The following is a 22,141-nucleotide window of genomic DNA, read 5'->3' on the forward strand; positions in this document are numbered from 1 at the left end:
GACCTATAATCACAATAAAGGCTGTTTAAAGATTTAAATGTTTGGGTTAAAGCATCCAGCAGGTGGCACAATATATTTATACTAATTCCAGTGTCATTATAACTTAATTGTTCCCAGTTTGGGGTCATTCTTAACATTTTATCTGCTTTATGGAGAGATTTTACAATAATATGATCAATGTTGAGATTTAAGTGACAATAGTAAAGTTTTTTTTTATTCTTTTATGCTTTGTTGTATTGTTTCCTTATGTTTTTTTGACTATAATATCTAATAATATTTAAATCTGTAGTCTTTCTTTGGCTACCGAGATGCTGTATTCCAGTTTTCTTGCAGCGATTGTAATGTTTAATCTTTCCTTATTTTAGTCCGTTGCTGTCCAGTGTTACAGGGGAAGGTTTTGGTTAAATGATGTGTTAGAGAAGTGTTAAAGTTGGTATTTTTGCCTTTATTTGATAGCAGACAGTAGAAAGGAGACAGAAAATGAGGGGGGAACATTATACAACAAAGTCCAAACCAATGACGGTATATTTAAACCAGAGAAGTTGCTATTACATGACAAAAAAAGGAAGTAATTTTACAATATTAATATAGAAATTAAGTACCATTTTGCCAATATTAAGGCCTCATAAAAATGCTAAGCTATTTTAAAACATAGTTTTTATATCAGATATCATCACAAGTTCAAAGTTTAAACCACAAAAAAACACAAAAACAGTTTGAAAACATCTAATTCTTATTTATTATCTGCAGAAAACTGTCAATACTTTTTGCCTGTAGAGGTCTTGTCCTCTTCAACTCGTGTCTCTGAACCAAAGTTGAAACCAGATAAGGAATGTTATAACCGCCCAGGGGAGCTATAACTGAATATTAAAGCTCTATTGGTTTCTATCTCTGACATGTGTGAATATCAGCAGAAGGGGGTCAGAGGTCTGGGAGTTGGCTGGGGCTTATCTTTCTGTACATTTTATCTCCCTGCAGGATTAACCTTTGTCTAAAAACCGCAGCATTTAAAGACTAAAAACGTCAGCGTCCTTAGTTTTATTCATTCACTTAAACATTAATAGTTTGTGGTCCTAAACCAAGAAAAGATTAATAAAGACAAAGCTAACACTCTGAATTAAATATATAAATAGTATATTAGCATTGCCACTGCAAGCGTGTTAGTGCAACCTCATAGAGCTTCTAGCATAGCATCCACATTATATTGGATTATTATTATTAGTAGTTAACATGTAACATTAAAAACTTCAACTGTTGCTATAGGTAGGAAGAAATTGGACAAACATAAAGTCACTGATAGTTTTTAGTTATTATTTTCACAGCAATTCATTCACTAGTTGTCAAGAGTTTGCAGGGAAATGCAAGAAATAGATCTAATTCCTTAAAAAAATAAGGAAAGTAGGAACTAGGTTTTATTTAAATACGTTTAAAATTAAACAAAAACTGAAGTTAAACAGCTTCAAAGGAGAAAATATTGAGTAAAAAAGGTGAATATCATGTTAAACTTTGTAGCGTGGAGTTCAAAGTTCACTGATGTTAAACACAAACAAACTATATGACCCTGGGTTGGTTATATAAACACAACAGACAGGAATAAACCCAGACAGGCTCTGTGTGCAGGCCTGAAAATATTGACTCCTGACACTGAGAATAAGCACACACACACACACACACTTATATAATGTTTATTAATAATCAATGAACGATCAATGATTCATCTGTCTGAGTTTTAACTAAAACATCTTCAGATGTTGGATCAGAAATTTAAATGTTAAACATGTGACCCAGTTTGCAGCAGTCAGCAGTACATCAAGTGTCATAGATCTACCAATTGCACGATCAATTAAAACGATTTCTCAACATCAGGCTGTAATCAATTACAGATACAGAGAAGAAAAAAAAAAAACATAATCAGATTACAGTTACATTTGGTAAAAATGGGGATTATTTAGCAGGATTATAGTTTAAAACACGTCAGTTTTTCTTTAAAAATACACAAAATCTTAATTTTTTTGCTCTATTCTCTTATTTTGGTATATTTGGTGTTGAGTAACGTAAAGTAATCAGATTACATTATTTTAATATTGTGACACTTGGACTAGGTTACTGACTGCATTTTCTTTACAGGTAATTAGTAATTGTACATTTTATAAGGGCACACGAGTAATTATGTTTATAAAAAGTTCTATAAAACTATCAAGAAAACTGATCTGAGATTAAATATTGGTATTTGGGTTACTTGCTAGCAGAGTATAATATAAAATATACTTAAAATATGTAATTGTAGGCTCCCTTAAGGCTTTTCTATCATTGAGTAAACAGACAAATTTAATATATTATTTCATATTTGAATGAATTTTCACAATTCTGTCTTTATTATGTTATTTTATACAAACTTATAATACAAATTCAGTGTTTTAAAACGGTGAGATAGCCCTTATGTGTCCACAATATCTGCTGACTTATTTATTGTGTGTGATCATTTTAAAGGTCACATTATCCCCAGACCGGTTGGCCTTGTGGAGGAACTGGATGGGGACGATACTGAGGTAAATATTGTCGTCTTCAGTCTGTTATTCTTCTACCCTCTCATGTATATATCCTGCGTTTTGAGGTCCTCGGACTGAACAAAGTGGCGGCGAATCACTTCCAGAAAACGCTGGGAACATTTTGCGCAGTCGACCACGTTCGCCCTTCGGACCAAACACTGCAGAGTACAGCTCGTGCTGTTTTAAATAAATACATATTTTTATCTGTGATTTGTGGCAGCTCACAAAAAGGCAAAGTCAGCAGCCTGCTTCTTAAAAAGGAGACATCTGAGAGTACGGTGGCCAGGAGGTGTCCATAAAATAAAATGTGGGCTAATTTGATGTCCCTCACGAACCCACATCTGCCAACATCCACATAAATAAAACTGTAGCAGCTCTAAGCAGAGACTTGTTGTGAACCCAAACTGTAGACAGAAGATAAGAGATAACAAAACTGAAAGTTCCCAAAACAGACTGTGGAAGCAGAGGAAAGGTTGAGGCGTTTCATAATGGAGTTGATAAAACTCTGTGATCCTAACAGCAACCTACTTTAAAGAATACCAAACGCCTGTGTGTGTGTGTGTGTGTGTGTGTGTGTGTGTGTGTGTGTGTGTGTGTGTGTGTGTCTTTATTGCTCCCAAAAATACCAAAATACCACCAATACGTCTGTGTGGGGGGCAAGTTGGCCCGTCCAGCTTTGTATGAAGAACACTGTGTGCGAGGCGAGAGCGCCAGATGACTCCTGCCCAGACAACGCGTGATGGATGGTGACGGTGGAGAAAGCAGCCAAGTTCGACATCGGGCCAACGGGAGCATGAACTCGCCTCAGTAAACACTCAGCGGGGTCATAGTTGATCCGTGAGGAAAGCTTCGGCGTGCTGTGATTTAACTCTGAAGACGATTGGGTGATAAGAGCGACCGATTTCGCCTCCATTGGGTGAAATTCTGTAGATTTCAGACATCGTCAGCAGTGTAACTGGGTCTAAATAACTTGTTAAAGTACTGGATGAGTTAGTTCAACTCAAATTCTCAACAATTTAAGCTTTAAAAAAATATAAAATTTGAGTAGAAGTAGCTCAAGTATTTATTGTTAAGGTAACTAAAACTTAAAACTAAGTAAGTTACACTCATATGCAACTAAAATGTGTTTTTTATTTGAATAAAGTAACTTTAATTTATCTTCTTTATACAAATGTTACCACTTAAATACAATTTTCTTTCTTTTTTATAAATTTTTATAACATTACCTGTTCGGGAGGATTAAGTTGTGTCAGCTTACTTCATTTATTAAAATATATTGTTGGGATTTACAGTGTATGTAACGTGTTTCAACTAGTATACAGCGTGAGCTTACTGTGCATACTCACCTGCCCCACAATGCATGGACTATGAAGGCCTTCTTGATTTTAAGGCCTGTAAGAAAACTTAAAACAAAAAAAGTAAATGCAAAATAAAAGGAAATTGTCTGATCTAACAACTGCCAAGTGACAGAAAGAAGGAAAACACTGAATTTGTCAAACAAAAAGCAGATTAGATATGTAGGATTGTTGAGAATTATAAAGAAAATTACATAATATAGACAGATAAATATACAAAAAGCTCCCTTAACAGGAAGTTATCTGCTTAAAATACATCCAAATTACTCGTTTAACACAAACATCTTGCAGTTCGTTGTACAGTTGTGAATATAATATGAAATATCCATAATATATGTCTCTTAGTCAGTTTATTAAATGATAGAAAAAAGGGTCCTTTCAGTAAAAAATGTTGGGAACCACTCTTGTAGGACACTAAGGAAGCTGGCTGCAGGGATTTGCTCCCATTCAGCCACAAGATCATTGATTAGTGAGGTCTGATGTTGAGCGATAAGGTTTGATTTGACCCAAAAAGTGTTGGATGGGGACGTTAATGCCTGTCTGTGCCCCAATATTTACACGCCCATCTCCCAGAAACAAGGTCCAACATCCCTTCCGGCTCCAGACTGTTGAAGGTTCACTGAGGTCTTAGTACTATTAACATATCGCCTCATTAAAACAAAACAAATACTTTAACTTACAAGTAGTTATTTCTATCAAAATCTCTCTGGTCTTGTCCTCTCATCTTGTTGTTTCCATTATCTTCCCTTCCTGTTCGTCTTAGACTTAACGGATCTAAAACAATCGAACTGAAATGTGCGTGTAGTTCTCATGTAAGGTTAAATTATTCTTCTCGAAACCCGGTCCAATAAGATCTCCAGCTCTCTCTCTCTCACACTTGGCTCGCCTCCGTCGGTTGTGAAACACTGAACGTCTGAACGCCAACAGCTGTTTATGACTTTTGAACACAGATTTCAGTTCGGATCAATCATGAGTCATGAGAAAGCGCTGTTTTTATTTTACAGTGCTGCAGATGTGTTAAATTAGTCAAAGAAGTAAATGTGTTTCAGATTCAGATTCAACAGGATCTGCTGAGTGAGCTGCTTCTTGTTTCCAGGCAGCTTTTGTGTTAAAGTTTCCCGACTCCAACATTCCCAGGACACAGCGTAGGGAATCGAAAGAAACCTGATCAATAAAAGTGGATTAAGGTATTAAAAGATCAAATCCAGGTGTTGTCCGAGTGCTACGGGTGATATAATGTCTGATGCACGTCAACAGAGCAACCTCTTAGGAGTGGGAATTGATCAGACTTTATTGATACCGTTATCGATTCTGCTTATCGGTCCGGTTCATTCGCTTATTGAATCCTGATCAAGTTTCTGTGTGGGACAAAAGTGTCAGCACAAAGGTTTGCAACTAGTTTGAGTTTGTGTCCAACTGAACAGATGCCGGATAAAGGAATTGATCGATGGATCGGACAATACTGGAACCGGTTCTCGAGGTTAGGTTCTCCACGACAGGTGAAGAAACTCCAAAGATCTGGACTATAAATGCACCTTTTTCTCAAACTACCATTTTTCAATTAACTAATTATAATGGTCATTAGAGACAGTCGTACAATTAGGGAATAGAATAAACACTATAAATGTGAATTAATAACAATTTAACCAGATTTGAGCGATCATTAGGCTCGTTAGAGATGAACTGCACATCGTCTGTAAAGTGGACGAGATCAGGCGGCAGCAGCAGCCTTTAAAGAATAAACAGGAAGTCACAGAAATGTTTACATCATCTTTACACCTTTACACCTGTAGTTTTTAGACCATGTTCGGATATATAAATAAACTTTATTCTAACTATTATTCACACAAGATCTGTTTGTTAGCAGATTGAACCTCCATTGCACATGAGACATGAAACAGCGACAACCTAGAGATAAATATTAAATTCACACAGAGAATTTGGTGTTTGTGGTCAAAACTAAGAGCCAATCAGCTCTTTGATCAGGCGTTTACCATCATGCCCTGCAGGTCAAGCAGTCGGTGGAGAGCAAACTGCTGCATCTGGCTCTAAAAACTTGGATCTGGTGAGGTTATATTTCCACTTTCTCCCACAATTTCATTGCAAAAAAACACGTCAACATGCAGCAACCTTCCCCCCTAAAAAGAACTCTGAACTCCTGGAGAGACCGACGCTCTAAATAGCTGTTAATACTCGCTAGAGAAACAAACGTGTATTCATCCGCAGCTAAAAGTAGTCCCTGTAACGACGTCTTCCTGAAGTCGGGTCGTCAGAGAGATTCAGCTCACCTGGTGTCAGTCAGCCATTTATTGTTGTTAATGTGCCTGTTTTTTTACTTTTTTAATGTATTTTTATTTGCTGTTGATGCTTTAATTTGAACTCTGGTTGTTTTAAACTGTATAAATAAAGTTGATTTGTTTTCTCTCTCTCTTCCCTGACTTAATTCCCCTTTTATTCATGTAAAATAAACTGATTTTTAGTTACAATGCATGTGTGTTTTCCCTTCTTATGTCCACATGTTTGCGAAAAACTACCATACCCAGTTGTTTTAGGACATTTCTAAGCCTTTTTTTAAAATAAACTATATATTTGTGACCTGTTGAAGGATTTACGTACACAGTAGGAACCAATATATAGAATAATTCCAGATATATTCCTATTTCTACACTATTCCTACTTCTTCCAGATGATTTTTCTTGCCCATAACTGTCCAAACTATGACTAACAAGCAGGAATTAATGTGTACATCGTCTGACTCCTTCAGTTATTATTAAAACCATAAACTAAAACACAAAATCAGTCACAGAAGACAACCAAATTTCGACTTTTCCCCAAAGATTTATTCCACTTTTTCCTCCCCTCCAGCCTTCTACATGTAGGTAACACCTTACATACAGTAGACAGAACACAGTACAAAGATAATTTGGGTTTTAAAAAAAGTGCAATCCTGCTCAAACATTTCTCAAACATGCTGAGTGTACGAAAATATCAGCAACCGCCTGCTCTTCTGTGCATGAAGTAAACGATGCAGGCGAGTATCAATTTGAGGAGATGGATGTGCAAAAAAAAAAAAAAAAAGGATATTTGTTAATTAAGATTGAGCAAGTGAATGGATAAAAGTTCAGTCCAGTCAGAATGATTGATTATTCTAAAACAAACCATTTAAAAATATCCTGAACAAATACATATATATATATAGTTAAAAATGAAGTTGGAAATTGGTACATTATTTCAAACAAAGGATAAAATAAATAAAATCAGTATGCATGCGTCGCTATATATCGTGAATAATGTGATGAATTTGAAGCTCATGCAACTTTTCAGAGAAGAATAAAAACCAAAATAAAAACACTTGAGGATGCTCGAGTATCGCGTCAGTATTTTGTAACCTCTGCTCCTTCTCTTTCCCCTTTTTACTCCATTTGAGTTTGACTCGGAGTCGGTGAGTCGGAGGCGGCTGATCGTACAGTTTACATGATTGTTTGGGTGCTTTGTTGAGGGGAAATCAAGCATGTTGTTTGGGGGGGTGTCTAAGGCTGGTTTGATACCAACGACTCGACAATCACCGACAAATCTGGAAGTCGACACTGTGCGGTGCGTTTGGATCGACTCCATTGTCGAGTCGCAGACTGAAAGTGGTTTTAAAAGGTTCAGCTATGACTGATCGACGCCTAATTTGTGGTACTGCTGCTCTATTCCTGCTGGTTATCAATACATTTTGATATATAAGTTATAATGTAGCTCAGGGATCAGCAATCTTTAAGCAAAAGAGCAATTTTTGGCCAAAAAAAGAACATATTTGAGCCTTATCATGCAAATATTTTCGCCGTAGAATAAGCTTAGCAAATGTGTCCACGCCTTTTCTTATTGTAGATTGAGAATCCATAGCTAGCCTAGTTTAGGTGATTCAAGGCTAATAGCCAACGCTATTGAGGTTCGGCGAAATATAGAGGAAATGGCGCCTGCTAATGGAGGATTTTAATAGACGAAATGTTAATTTTTGTGTGTAATGGCTGCACATTTTTCATAGTTGGAGAATGCAAGAATCACTTTCGTCCTACAGCAACGATAAATGAAACTGAAAATGTAAAAAAAAAAAGAGCTGTTATTAATTTCCATATAAGTATAGGAGGGGCTAAAGAGCTGCATGTGGCTCTGGATCCGGTTGTTTACTCCTTCAGCTGTTAAATATGTGTCATTTTATCCAGTTCTTGGGTTTAGGATAAACATTTTGCTATTAATAATGAATTAATAACTAAACCTAAACCCTCTTTTCGGGGCCTTAAAGGGGCAGCGCGTGTCTCCATGTCGCACATTATCAGTGGAATGATTGGACTCTCTGAAGACACATTCAAGTGATAACTTATCAAACACGATGCGAGGCGGTGAAATATTTAAAGGTCAGGAGCTTTTTTTTTTTTTTTGAAGGCTCATGCTGCTGCCTCGCTCCGTCTATTAAGAGTGGCAAAGTTACCAAAAAAAAATAATTACATGCCTCAACAGTTGCGCAGCTCTATTTTTAAAGCGTGTTAATCATTTTTAAAACATTGTTTCAAGGCCTGGCTTCACCAGTTATCAAGCTATGAGGACATCAGACTTGCGGAGGCTGTAACTGGCAGGCATAGCAACATGTTCTTATTGTGAATCGTCGCAGTTGCTTTGAGTTCAGGGCTGAAAGATTTTGGTCCATAAAACAGTACAAAACACATATTTTTAAGTGGTTTTCACCCTTTTTTAAAAACCACTGAGTATAAAAGACTAAATGATGAAGAAGTGTAGCAGTGATTCCCCTTCGACATGCTGCTTAAATGAGTATAAACATTTAGATATTATCAGAAACGTATTGGAACATATAAATATTAAAAAAAGAAAAAAAAAGCCTGGATGAGTGCATATCTCCAGTTCTGAGAAGGATTACGGCTGTACAATGATGTAAACACGCTGGTTGAGTCCGGGGACGTCTAGTAGTTCACGGTCTCTGAGGGGCCGCGGTGGCTGGCGGAGCAGTGTCCCGCCCTAAAGGTGATGATGAGAAAGACCAAGACAACAATATGTGAGACAAAGTTCTCACTGAAACTTCATTTCTGGGAAGTTTCCCACCAAACACTGCGGTTTGTTCGAATCATTTGTTCGATTTTTTTGTGTTAAATTTATCTGCAGGCGGGCAAACAGTGGACAAAAAGATACAAGAAATAACCTTCCCAATAATAAATCAATAATAAATACATTCTCACACACTGTATGAAATCAGTCCCTCTGGGATTTTACAGGCTTGTTGTGTTTGCGGATTTCATTTCTAATGCACATTTTTAACCTCATATTGTCGGAGAAAGTAGTTGCCTTTTTTTGTATAATAATTATCACAACATCACAACATAAAACGTGATTACTCACCAATCAGAATTCATCAATTATCTGTTTTTTTACATTTAATTTAGCTTCTTGAGTGCAAATCCCTCAAATTTGTTAATTTTCCCCCCCTTTTCTGTTTACCTGCAGATTCCTGTGGAGCATTCGTAGTTGTTCTGGCAGTAAGCTCCAAACGGTTTACTGTTCATGATCCTCCACAGCGGGGTCATCCGAGCTATCCTCCTCAGTGTGCGGACCCCGTTTGAGGCTCCCCTCTGGTCTGGGCTGGACTGGACCTGCGCCACTAGTGGACCTGCACACACCTGGTACAGAAAAGGTGCAGAAATGTTCATTAGAAGACCAAAAAAAAGCAAGAAAAACGAGGTATAAATGGTTTTTATTTGTATTGAATGAGAGGGCGTTCTTGAGTGGGTTGTAAGGGGTCCCCAGCAAAAGGAGGAACAGAATATTTTAACTTTAATCAAATTTTTTTTTTGATTATATATTATATAATTTCTAGTGATCCCAGTTGGATGATTGATTAACCATGAAGAGGTGATTCCTTAAGACAAAATCCTCTCAAAATATGCAACAAAGCATTAAAAAAGTCAAGAAAAAGCCTCCACTTATTAGCTTTTTCCAGAGCTTTCTACCACATTTGATCATCAGCTAGAAAGTGGACCTTGAGGGGGAAATTTTACACTTTACACTTTTATTATCTGCCAGCAAACTGCATAAATGTGTTTATATTTGCAGTACTTTCTTTCCTACGTCCACTAGTTTAATCTAAAACATTTAACACGATAAAACTTCTTTTTATTGGCATTTTCTCTTTAAAACACCCTGCCAGCTCTACATCTCCTTGGACTTTAATCTGAATTAATATGTTTTGGGGTTTTTTGGTTTTTTTTTTACAGCATCAAGCATGCAAGAGAGAAGAAATCCATCCTACACAACTTCAAATTAGTACAATGCCACTCACCTGCTGAGCCAGCACAAGCAGCACAAAGCACAGCGCTACTGCTGCTCTCCTTTGGGTGAAGAAGCCTGTTTCCTGCATCTCTACAGCCTTGAGTAAGTATGATCTCAACCAGCGAGGTTCGCCACTGATCTGCAACACTTTTCTGGAGGACTCGACTCAAGCTCTGTCAGCTTCTCTCTGCACTTCAATCTTCAGCCTCCAGCAGCAAGTCAGGTTTCACTCAGGTTTCAGTCTTCAGGTTTCTTTAGTTTAGTCGCAGGGTTTTACTGGAAGTCTCTTCAAGCCAGCCTGACTCAGCAAAGTCAACTGTGGCACCGGCTCTCCTTTATATAGACGGGGCCATGATCCCAGGAGGGAGAAAGCAAGAGGGAGGGAGAGAGAGAGAGAGAGTCACAGTCCATGATGTGTGTCGTCCACCCCTTTCTTTATCTCTCTTTTCTGGCCCAATGTGAAATTATATGTTTGCAGAAAACCTCTCACAGTTCCCCAAAAATGAGGCCATCTAAGTCTTTTTCTGTCTGTCTGTCTGTCTGTCTGTCTGTCTGTCTGTCTGTCACACACACAAACACACACTTTCTCTCTTCTACTTCTACTTCTTCTTTCACATGTATGTGTGCAGAAAACGTGAGCACCAGGTGGAGCAGACGCCCGCCGCACACGTGATCGTAAAGTAAATGAACGGCAACAGACAGAGAAACAGCTGAGTAAAAAAAAAGAAAAAAAGGGGGGGTTTAAAGAGACAAAAAGGTCACTGGATATATATGTACTGTGTGTGTGTGTGTGTGTGTGTCAATGCCACAGTGTGTGTGTGTGTGTGTGTCAATGAACTTGCAGTGAGATAAGGGCTTTATCAATCTGCAGCGTCTGTGTGCCGCAAGTGTATCTTTGACTGGTGACGGCCCAGACCTGACGCAATCCTACAGCCCCACTTATACAACGTAGACGGGATATAGGGAGACAGCAGGTATATCATACACACTCACTACGACCCATTAGTGTATAATCACCTTAAAATAAGAATTGTTGTGTTTTCCTTAGAATGAGACGTTTTTATCTACGGATGGAGCGGGTCCTCTTCTGTGGAGGTCGCCATGTTTAACTGCCATGTTTCTACAGTAGCCCAGAACGGACAAACCAAACACTGGCTCTAGATACGGTCTTATTTTTCTTCACAATTCAGGACAGCACTTGCTCACAAATGGTCATATAATTAACTGGTAGGCCGAGTATTGACACATTTAACTCCAGTTTTCACACAGTTTATCCAACCAACAGTCGGGTTTTGAACAAAATACACCACCATATGTGTTTATGTTGGAGAGTGAGCGGGTAAAATACAATTTTCCAGCATTTTTTGGTTAATTTCCATGACTGGAAAACTAGTCTCTAAATTTCCAGATCATCCAGGATGCATGGGCACACTGCAAAAGTGATTCATACTTACTCCAGTTGTAAAAATGTGTGGCCATTACACACAGAAATATCATACATTACACTCTGACCTCGAGCCTTTTCCTCTATATTTTGCAGAAACTTGTTGTTGAAAAGTCTTGGAGAAAAACATAGAATGTAATAGTTTTGCTTTTTTAAAGTGTTGTTTAATGACGACATGATGAGAATCACACCTGTACTGTGAACCTGGAGGGGGTTATAAAAGACAGACGCCTGCACACAACGTGGTTGGACATCGTCAACTGGGTTAGTAACACAAAGGTGAGAATGACAACACTTTTACAGGACACGTGTTCTCAAAAAAAATCAATAAACAGCATTTCATTTCCTGCTGGATAATGATGTAATTTTGAAAGGAATCTTCGTGGGTCAGAAGGTCATTAAACGTGCCTTCCTAGAAGACGTTAATTAAGACCTTTCTGTCCATTTGTCCAATCCAAATGTAGGTTTTCAAGGGGCAATTCAGGTCAGCCTGGAAGAGACGAGGAAGTTTTTATCCCAAGAAAATGAGCCCCGGCCAAGACCGAGAGAGCTGCATGTTAAAGACAAGCTCACGACAAAAGTATGTTTAAACACTCGCTGAAACAGAACGAGGAAAGAGCACAGTTCAGACGCTCCCAGATGGATGTAATGGAAAATTCCTGCGCTGATTCCTGTAAGGTTGTTCGTCGCTGAAAGGCCTCCAGAGGAGCACGAGACTGACAGGAACTCCTCCCCCTCCCAAAGCATTACATAAACTCCAGAACATCTGCATCATATATCATCGCCGAGCCTGACTCATCAGATTGCGCCTGACGGGGCCGAGCAGCTGCAGAGCGATGGGGAGACATTTAAATTAAGTTTTTTCTCAGCCTGTCGTGCGATGATAATGAAGGACAGATGGACTCCTGCAACCGGTTTTAATATTTGAATCGACAAATGTGAAGAGTTTTTGTCATCCTGAGCATGAAAAGTGTCAAAAGAATATCAAGAATATAAAAAGTGGCATTTTAAAGAGTATATAACTTTATACAATAGACCTTCTTATTGGTTTATTTGCCCTTTTCCTGCAATTTAGTGCATAAAGTTGAAAACATTTTAAATAAAGCTAAATACCAAATAATTAATTTCTTTATAAAATGGAAAACGGATGGAGTTTAGATGCATGACAATGTATTTAAAATACAAAACTCCACTTCCTGTGACTTTTCCTGTACTTTATCAGATACTTTTAAAGGTGAACAAAGTGCAATACAGGCTCTGAAATGTACTCAAAGTAGTCTTTGTCGTGGGCGATGTGCCTTTTGTCTTGGCGTTTAAGAAGGCGTACAATGATGCAAAAAAAATACAAATTTCAAGTATCGAAGCTGTTATTTATGTAAAACTGTAGACGGCTAGAAGTAAAAAGTCACTACTTTGGCTCCTTCCAACCTCTTTAAATCTCTACATACAGTTTCTTTAATGATAATAGATTTAAAATACAAAACTCCACTTCCTGTGACTTTTCCTGTACTTAATCAGTTACTTTTAATGCAGTACAGGCTCTAAAATGTACTCAAAGTATAAAAGTTATAAAAGTAATCTCTTGGTTTCTCTGAAGGACATTTCTACCGACTGTTTCTGTTCAAAACTAACTGCAACTTCAAATAGTTTTGTCTATTAATTATAAGGCTGTCGTGCGCAATGTGCACCTGTGTTAACGTTTAAGAAGGCGTGCAATGATGCAAGTGAATTAAAACGTAAAAATGTAGACGGCTAGAAGTGCAAACTCACTACTTTGGCTCCTTCCAACCTCTGTTGGGATAAATAAAGTATCTATCTATCTATCTATCTATCTATCTATCTATCTATCTATCTATCTATCTATCTATCTATCTATCTATCTATCTATCTATCTATCTATCTATCTATCTATCTATCTACAGTTTCTTTAATGACTGAATCTGCCCCTCACGCTCACAGCTAAATGTTCAACTTTGATCGCAGGTAAAAGTCCACTGTCGTCTAATAAAGGATTAGACGACAGTGGACTTTTACCTGCGCTGCCATTGAACTTTCCAGCTGCAGCACATTCTTTCTTTCTTCACTCTTTATACTTTGCATAATGAAGGTCAACTCTCAGAGCTGAAGGTTCAGGCTTTGTGGAACGAGAGCACGGTCAGTCCACGATCTAAACCCCTCTGACCATCCAGTCTGAACTTTAAACTTTGATTGCTGTGAAGTAAGAGGGAATAGTTTCTCTTGGACAAACGGATCGAAGGACGGCTGCAGACATGACCTCATCCAATCAGTTTTCAGGCCGCATGCAGGACGGGGTGGATTTAACAGAAATGGGTTACCCAGAAAGTCCTATTAATGTGGCCAGGCCTTGAATCAAAGCCAATGATCCCTCTAGCAGCACGTATCTCTTATCTCTCTCTAATCTGAAGGAATTTTAGAATAAAGCAGGAACGTCTAGTTCGATACCAGGAACCTTATAGCTCTTTTAGCGGGCTGCTGTGTCGAGTTTCCTTCCTCATAAAATATTTAATCTATAAGATAAAGGTTTATTCGAGAGCGTATTTTCATTAAGAAATTGGCATTAAGCACTGAGCTCAGTGGGTTTTTTTTATTTTATTGGATTTTGGTTAGAGGTCTGAAATAAGGTCTGAAATAAACACAAGCTTAAGTTTTGTTTTGTTTGTCACATTTTGTTCTATGATGTAAAATACATCAGTACTTACTTTTCGCCTTTACAGCTTTACAGCTTATGTTCGAGCTCTTATTCTCACTCAAACTTTCCTACTTGTAGATTTTATTTACATTGATTTAATTACAAGTTGGATGTTGAGCGGTGCTGACGTTGAAGTTAAACATTCGCTTTTTACTTCAAAAATCGACCTACCGAAACTGAGAGTGCACTAATTACTTAATGTTTAAACATAAACTTAAGACGTGGCTTAATTCAAACCAAACGTGCATTCATGAGTCACTTTTGTGTTGCATTTATATATTATATTATACCGTATTGTTCTTGAAGCACTGTACTGACGATATTGGACACATTTTGTTATAACCTGCCCAGGGACTACGAATGAAAATGAGCTTATTTGCTAACTCTGGCACATTTACATTTAAGTGTTATATAGGCTGCAGTGTTGGTTAATGTGCATTGGCCAAAATCTAAAGCAGGAATCCCATTTACTTTTTGTCAAAGGAAGCAGGGCGATGCTAACTTGCACTCTGTAGGGAACAGACAGCTAATTCCAGCTATTGGCGTGCAGAACACAAACTCTGACACACAGCATACAGTAAAGGCAAACATTAGTGTGTGTGTGACTATAAATGACTCATTTCGTAACACACTTTCTCTCCACACAAGATCCAGTAATAGAACTCAGTAGTTCCTGCAGCAACCGACCTTTAAGGCCGCTTCAGTCGTATACAATTAGCCACAGGTCACTTCTTCCTCGTGTGACTCGTCCCTGTGTGATGGGAATGTGTGTGTGTTATTTGGGAACATCTGTCACAGGAGATTAGGGGTGAGAAGGACGAAACCAGACACACATGAAATCCCTGGAGCAGATAGACGGGGAGGTCCTGTAAAAACAGAGGATTTCCAGTCACTCTAGACACAAATGTTACCGTAACACATGAGCGTGGCAGATCCTCGGGCAAAGCAATACACGACTGTGACTGAATTAAACGTTCATTTCTTGCACGTCTTCTCATAAAATACACTTTTACCGCAACGCAAGTGAGGTAATTTATTATTTTCTGCCGCTTTTCGCCTGATTTGAACCATTTTCTGTTCAGTAAATTGTTATTTTATCATTTTAAAACACTAAAACAAGCTGCAGTTCAGATGAATTCATGCATTTTTAAAGAAAACATCACTGCATCTCTCTAAAAAAATGACTTATAGGCGTTACTTTAGAAGTCAGAAAGAATAAAATCGAACAATATTACTGCTTGAAATCTCTACAGTAAACACCTCAGTGATGTTTTTTTTCATTCAGTAGCTCAAAACAAGGCAAAAGTCCAGAAGTGTGTTGACTTTATTTTGAAAAAGAAATCCCAGAAATCTCTGCACGTGACAATAATCACCGTCTGAGTCACGCTGTCATTTATCAGCAACCTTATGAAGACTCATTCAAGGTCAAATAGCAACTCAGGGAAGTAAAACATATTTCCTGTAAACTCGTCTACTAGCTGCTCGATGCAATATATGTGAAGGAAGAACAAGTTTACGGCTGTATTGTTTGTTTTGATGATACATTAGTGCTTTTACACTCAACTCAGGTACTGTTAAACCTCACCATGCACGTGCAGTAGGACAACAACATCACCTACATGCTAAATATGGTCAAATTGAACCTGTTTGTGGCAACTTTAAGTCAAAATTTAGGCACATTAGTTGAAAAAAAATGACGAAAATGAGGTTTATTTATAGGTCGCAGCTTATCATGACCTGCTTCTTTGTGTGTACTTTGTGTGTGTGCGTGTGTGTGTGTTTCTGCACAACCCATGTTGAGGTCGATAAACACCGACCAAGGCATGAAACGTGTGTTAGTAATGTTACAGCCTTAGTTTTTAGGTTTTAGTCATCATTATTTTTATGTTATTTTTCTCCCTGGTGTTCATTTAAGTTTCTTTCTGTCGACTTTTATTCATGGATGTTTTAGATTTGATTGTTTCTTGTGTATTTATTTGTAATTTCTTGCAAATGTTTACTTATTGTTGTCCATTTTTAATGTTCTCTGACCCACTTACAGTAGCCGTCTCACACAGAGCAAAGTCCATTTCATTATGACGTCCATCTGTTCAATTTCATTCATTCATTCAACCACTTATTTAAATCTCAAACCAGTTTTAACAACAATCAAGAGAACAACTATACGGTAAGAAACAACAGCAGTTAAAAAGAAGTTACATTCAGGAGCGAACTGGTTTGTTATCATGGTTTTAAATCGACCTTTAGGTGCTTTAATTTTAACGTGTTGCATCAGAATTAAACTGTTTCAATAACGACTGCACTCATTTAAGGGAATCATTTGATCACATAACGCCACTTTCTCCCCTTTGCAAGCCGTAGTTTAGTACATTTCCTCCCTTTTAAATGACATTAACATCATGCTGCCTTCAGGTGACTGTTGTTGTGTAAATATGAGCAAAGTTCAATCATGTGAGCTTTAAGTTTAACCTCTACTGGATGTATTAGCTGGTGATAGGTAGCTCAGACATTTGCTTTAGAAAACGGAAACTGGCTTTATATATTAGTGATTAAATAATTAGTTTATTGCTTTCTGAATATTTATATATATATATATTTATATGAACTTTTGTAGTAAAACTTGCTTGTACTTTTACATTTTAACCCCACAAACTCATTCTCAACATTTGTTTCCTCATCACTTCTTCATTTTTTTGTATTTATTACGCTCCTGTGAGCATGAAAAGGCAAAAAAAAAAATAAAGGGGTGAAGAGAAGTCCATTGACAATGAAATCTGTGTCAAGGACTTATATACTCAGTTATCAGTAATCTACATACGTATGATCGACTGTTTGTGTCCACTTTGTGACCTTTTTCCTTCCTCAAAGGTTTCTCCTGATACTGAGGTCAAGGAGAAAGAAGAGGCAAATAATAAAATGGTGTTTAAACTAATAAAGGAAAACAAACCCACTTCTATAGATGGATGCAGGATTTATGTCTGATTGTGGGAAACTTTATGCAGCAAGTTTCTGTTCTTAGTGAAGAACGCCACCTGCTGGACTTTAATATTTAATGAAGGTTTTATTTTACAAGTCGAGCAGGAATCTCTTAGAAAATTATTGCTTGCATGAAATAAACGTTTAGAAATGGAGTTATTTAATTCTTTATGGTTAAAACTTTAACTTTAGTTCATATGATGAGTTAAACTACTTGAATTTCTTCAATTGTGACTTTCTTTATCCTTGTTTTTAGTGGTAAACTATGTATACATCTCAAGTTTATTTTATTTTTAGTGCATAAAAGTAGTACATTTCTATTTCCTTCTGTTTTTCCTTTCTTTAGTTGATAAAAACCCATTTTATCTGACTGATTTATAATTTTTTGGTGTCTTTATAAAGCCAGTTTGCCTTTTTAATCTCACCAGCACAATCCTTGGTTTAATCCTAATGTAATATGTTTATGTTGTGTTATTCTGTTCAAATAAGCTAAACCTATATTTTTATTATAGGACTCAATAGGGTTAAAAAATAAAAGGAATTATATTTAAAAAAAAATTAGGAAAACTAAATTATTACAGTAATTTTAAGTGACATAAACCTAATTTATTGATTTTTAATTTGTATTATGAAAAGCAAAATATTTAATATTTAATGTTTCTGTAACTTATCAAACTGAGTTAGTGTCACTTAAAATCAGATTTTTTGAGTTATAATAACTTCTCTCTCATTGCAGTGTAACTCACATAATATCTTTTACAGTTTCCTGTACTTTGTTGACGTTGAAGGAGTTAAATACTGTAAGTATTCACTGGATGAGAAGCCCAAACCACTTTCATGTCCGCTCGTTAGCTTAGCATAGTTTAAATACTGGAGACAGCAGGAAGCAGCTAGCTTTGATTGGGACTACATTACCCAGCATTCAGCAGTGGCTCCTGGAAGTTACTGATGAACAACAATCGGCACATAACTCGCCATAAAAAAACAGCAAGTCGTCGTTGAGAACCTCAAAAAAATAAATAAATAAAGACCAGTGTGTTGGATTTTAGTGGCATCTAGTGGTGTAGTAGCAGATTACAACACCCTCACTTCACCCTCCTGTTCCATGCTTATAGAAAAAACTATGAAACAATAAAAAAAAACCAAAAAAACCCAAAAAAGGCCCCTATCTAGAGCCAGTGTTTGATTTGTCCATTCTGGGCTACTGTAGAAACATGGCAGACTCTGTATACGCTAATAAAAACGTATCTATGAATATTTTATTTCCCTTTCTGCCAATAGATCCTCCTAAATGTCACACACTGGAAGCTAAATCTTGATCTTGAGTAGTTTTAAAAGAACAAAATCCATTTTTCAACATCAAAAATGACAAATAAGGTTTTTTTTTTTTTTTTTTAGAAAACATGCATTTTATTTTATTATTCATTTTCACTCGTAATAAAAATTGCATTCCTTGCCACTACAACACCAGTGTTAGTTTTCTTTAACATCCAACACTGTTGCACCTCTTCCTAATGCTTCATTTTGTGATTTTTTTATTATTATTATTTATTTTTAAAGACAGGCCAGTAGCAGCACCTGCAGTATTTTACCTCACATTATAAATATGTACAAAATGCAAAAAGGTTACACTGTAAACAGCAAAAAAAACAACAAAAAAAACAACATTAGTGACCATGAATATCGCACATTCACCAATCTGCACAGTGCTTTTAAAGAGCTCACAGAATAATAATCTGTCTCATCCAGCAGCTGCCTTTCTTTAAAGTGCTTTAACAGGAACGGCGAAGACCTGAAACCACAACAACAACTTCCTCCTTCCAGTCTCGAGCTCGTTGTGGTTAACTGCCAAGCTGTAGATCAAACAAATGACCCATCAAATCTGCCCTCCTTTTATTTTTAAAGTCCATTTTTCTTCAGCGTGTTTTCTTTAGCGACACGTGCACGACTCGGCCACCATGTCCTCCAGCTCCCTGTACTCCACCTTCTTCTTGTGCACCACCAGCACGCTCATGGGCATGTACTTGTACGGCACGCAGGACGGAGGGGGGACGTCCCCGACGCCCAGGTCGTTGATGACCGTCTGGATGATGGCGTGGTTGGGGGAGTGGTAGCCGTAGTGGAGCACCCGCGGGCAGTTGCCCTGGCAGAACCGCGGGTTGTACACCGGCGGCGCGATGAAGTAGTGACTCCAGCCGAGCTCGTCGAAGGAGAGGCGGAACGAGTGGAGCTTGCAGCGGTTCTTGGGCGCGCCCGTTTTGCGCTTGTAGTCGGGGATGTCGGAGATGATGGAGGCAGAGGGCGAGCTGGAGAAAGAGGAGGAGGAGGAGGAGGAAGTCGGGGCGTTTTTCAGAACGTCCAGCGAAGAATCTTTGGGGTCTGAGCTCGAAACGTCTTTGGAGCGGCGGTGGCGGCGGCGAACCGAGGGATGCCACTGCTCTATTCGCCTCATGATGTCTTCCCCTTCGGTCCCCAGCAAGTCCCCCATCCAGTCCTTCACCTCCCTCTCCTCCTCCAGGTACAAAAGAAGAGACGGGACTTCCAGATGAGGTTCGCCTCGCCATCTTTTTCTCCCGTGAAGTAAAGCCCACCACCAAGAGGGGCCGTCGTCCTCTTCGGCGTGCCCAGGCTCGGTGCACCAGTACTGGGCGGTGAGGGTCAAGTGTCCCCCCGCGCCCTGGTTCTTCCCCTGCTGGACGTGTGCGGTGATGTCCGTCTCCGTCCAGCGCTCGTGGGGCTCCAGGGTGACCAGGCTCTCTTTGCCCAGCGAGGTGATCTGAGCCCTGCAGCGGGGCGGCTCGAGGGCCTGGTTGGTGCTAGCGGTTGCGGTGGAGGAGGAGGAGGACGAAGAGGGAGAGGATGAAGAGCGGAGGTGGATGAACGAGGCTCTGATCAGCTGCTCCGAGGGAAGAGTGTCGAGGTTGTACTGGACTGTGAAGCTGTAGTGGTGGTCTGAAGGAGAAACAAAATCTGTGTTATAAAATCAATTTAAAGTAATTTGTCTATTTAAAAACTCAAATCTGGGTATTTGTTTGTTAAATCCAGTTAAAAAAGACATAATATAGAGCTGGAAGGTGATCAGAGAGTTGACTTTACATGAATATTTCCATTTGAAGCAACTTTCACTACATTTGTCTGACAGCTCTTACTTCCTGTGTACCATGTGTCTCCAAATGTGGTGGTTCTGAATGTGATTATTGTTCAGATTAACTGAAGGATAAAGTGAGAAAAGTCTCTTACTTCTCCAGATAAATAAACTATTTAAAAATTAGCATTAAAACGCATCATCCCAAAGCTGAAAACAGGTCGTTTTCCTCAGAAAAAGTTCTGTTTTAATAGATAAATGTGTCTAAATGTAATATAAATGTCCATTTCTCCACAAACACATGATGACCTGATAGAATAGGATGTATTTCTGTATTTTAAAAACAACCCAACAGCGTATAAATCAGTTAAAATGCAACATTAACCCCCAAAAACATCGTCACAATGAGCACATTTTACCCCTCACCTCCTGCCGCCGGCAGGTAGTGCACCGAGGACGCCGACGGCCTCAGCAGACGGACCGTGTTGGAGCCGAACTTTCGGTGCTGCTTGGGCCGGCCGTCCGGCTCGGCTGCGCTCCGGTACAAACTCAACATGAACTGCAGGTTCTGGTCCGCTTTCTGCGCGTCCGTCAGCGGCCGGTGGTGCGCGCCTCTGTGCCGTGCGCTCGGGTGGCTCCGGCGGCTGCGCTGCGTCAACGCGGGGCGATGGGAGGCCTTTTCCCGGCCGGACGCCACTCCGGTGCAGGTGGAGCAGAACAGGTAGATAAAAGAGGACAGGAGGCAGACACGCAGGAAGCTGTGTGTGGAGCGGGTCGCCCTCATGTTTGTGATAAAAAAAAAAAAAAGAAGAAACCTTCTGGTGCTAGCGAGCTCCACCGACGAGGCCTCGGTTGGCGACCATCCTCCGCGCTGCCGAGGGCGCGATTAACTGGCTCACCTGAGCACCGGACATTTTTGGACATGCCAATCAAGTTCCTGAAGATTGACGGTGACCCCAATTAACTCCTCGGGTGAGCGGGAGCCGCCAATGGTAGGCCGGCGTGAGGAAGTCACGTGATAAAGGTGCGTTAAAGTGGACTTTTTATTTGTTGTTATTCTGGGTTTTTATTATACAAATGATTCTATCTTTTATATAACTGCTCTCACATAATGTTTGCTGACTTATTCTTTTTTAAAATGTGCCATTGTTGATCGATTAGGTCCAAACATTTATATTCATATGTTCTGTTGTGTATTGTTTTGTGTGTTTAATGCTTAAAGCTGTGTGTTTTATTGTGTCCCACTACAGTTTCCTTGGGTATCTACAGACTGTTGAAGTTAACATAGGTTAACTTTAAGGCATTGTACTGCAGGTTGACTCTATGCCATCCACCAGAAGTGAACAAGCCAATAATTAATCTACATTTAAATCAGGTGAAGCAAAGTTAAACAAATAATAATCCAACTATACTATCAGGCAGAAGTAGAATACCTGGATACTGTGTGCTATATGCATCAGGTTCACAGCTGGTTCATAGATTAAAAAGATGGATTTCTGTTTTTGCTAAAGAAAGTAAAAGTTCACACTTAAAAAAAGCACATTAAAAGCAAAATAACATTCTTCACAGTTTTCTGCTGACACACAAAACCTGAATTCTGGATTTAACCCCTGTGTCCATTACAATGGACGTCACATGACAGGGGTTTCTTTTTTACTTTTTGCACCATTTAACACCACTTGAACCCTCAAGTCCATTGAA

General features: G+C 38.7%; 2 protein-coding genes and 1 long non-coding RNA gene across 5 annotated transcripts; 1 reads left to right on the forward strand and 2 right to left on the reverse strand.

Moving 5' to 3' along the window:
- Nucleotides 1–6,722: 6,722 nt before the first annotated feature.
- leap2 (liver-expressed antimicrobial peptide 2) lies at nucleotides 6,723–10,785 on the reverse strand. Its single transcript, XM_051400510.1, has 3 exons — nucleotides 10,236–10,785; nucleotides 9,398–9,576; nucleotides 6,723–8,920 (listed from the first exon to the last, which is right to left on the reverse strand). The coding sequence occupies exons 1-3, from the start codon at nucleotides 10,311–10,313 to the stop codon at nucleotides 8,866–8,868; spliced, it is 312 nt and encodes a 103-aa protein (XP_051256470.1). The 5' UTR covers nucleotides 10,314–10,785; the 3' UTR covers nucleotides 6,723–8,865.
- Nucleotides 10,786–10,958: 173 nt separating this feature from the next.
- LOC127363704 (uncharacterized) lies at nucleotides 10,959–14,418 on the forward strand. Of its 3 annotated transcripts, none has more exons than XR_007884924.1 (3): nucleotides 10,959–11,452; nucleotides 11,828–11,948; nucleotides 12,134–14,418. It is a non-coding gene; the product is annotated as an uncharacterized LOC127363704 (long non-coding RNA). The 3 variants fall into 3 exon arrangements; XR_007884922.1 differs by having other exon boundaries at nucleotides 10,959–11,199; nucleotides 11,274–11,948; XR_007884923.1 differs by having other exon boundaries at nucleotides 10,959–11,199.
- Nucleotides 14,419–18,750: 4,332 nt separating this feature from the next.
- Nucleotides 18,751–21,393, reverse strand: bmp15 (bone morphogenetic protein 15). The gene is made up of 2 exons (XM_051400465.1): nucleotides 20,867–21,393; nucleotides 18,751–20,307 (listed from the first exon to the last, which is right to left on the reverse strand). The coding sequence occupies exons 1-2, from the start codon at nucleotides 21,222–21,224 to the stop codon at nucleotides 19,286–19,288; spliced, it is 1,380 nt and encodes a 459-aa protein (XP_051256425.1). The 5' UTR covers nucleotides 21,225–21,393; the 3' UTR covers nucleotides 18,751–19,285.
- Nucleotides 21,394–22,141: the final 748 nt, after the last annotated feature.

The sequence above is a fragment of the Dicentrarchus labrax genome, unplaced genomic scaffold, assembly GCF_905237075.1.
Source record: "Dicentrarchus labrax unplaced genomic scaffold, dlabrax2021, whole genome shotgun sequence".
NCBI classification, from domain to species: domain Eukaryota; kingdom Metazoa; phylum Chordata; class Actinopteri; family Moronidae; genus Dicentrarchus; species Dicentrarchus labrax.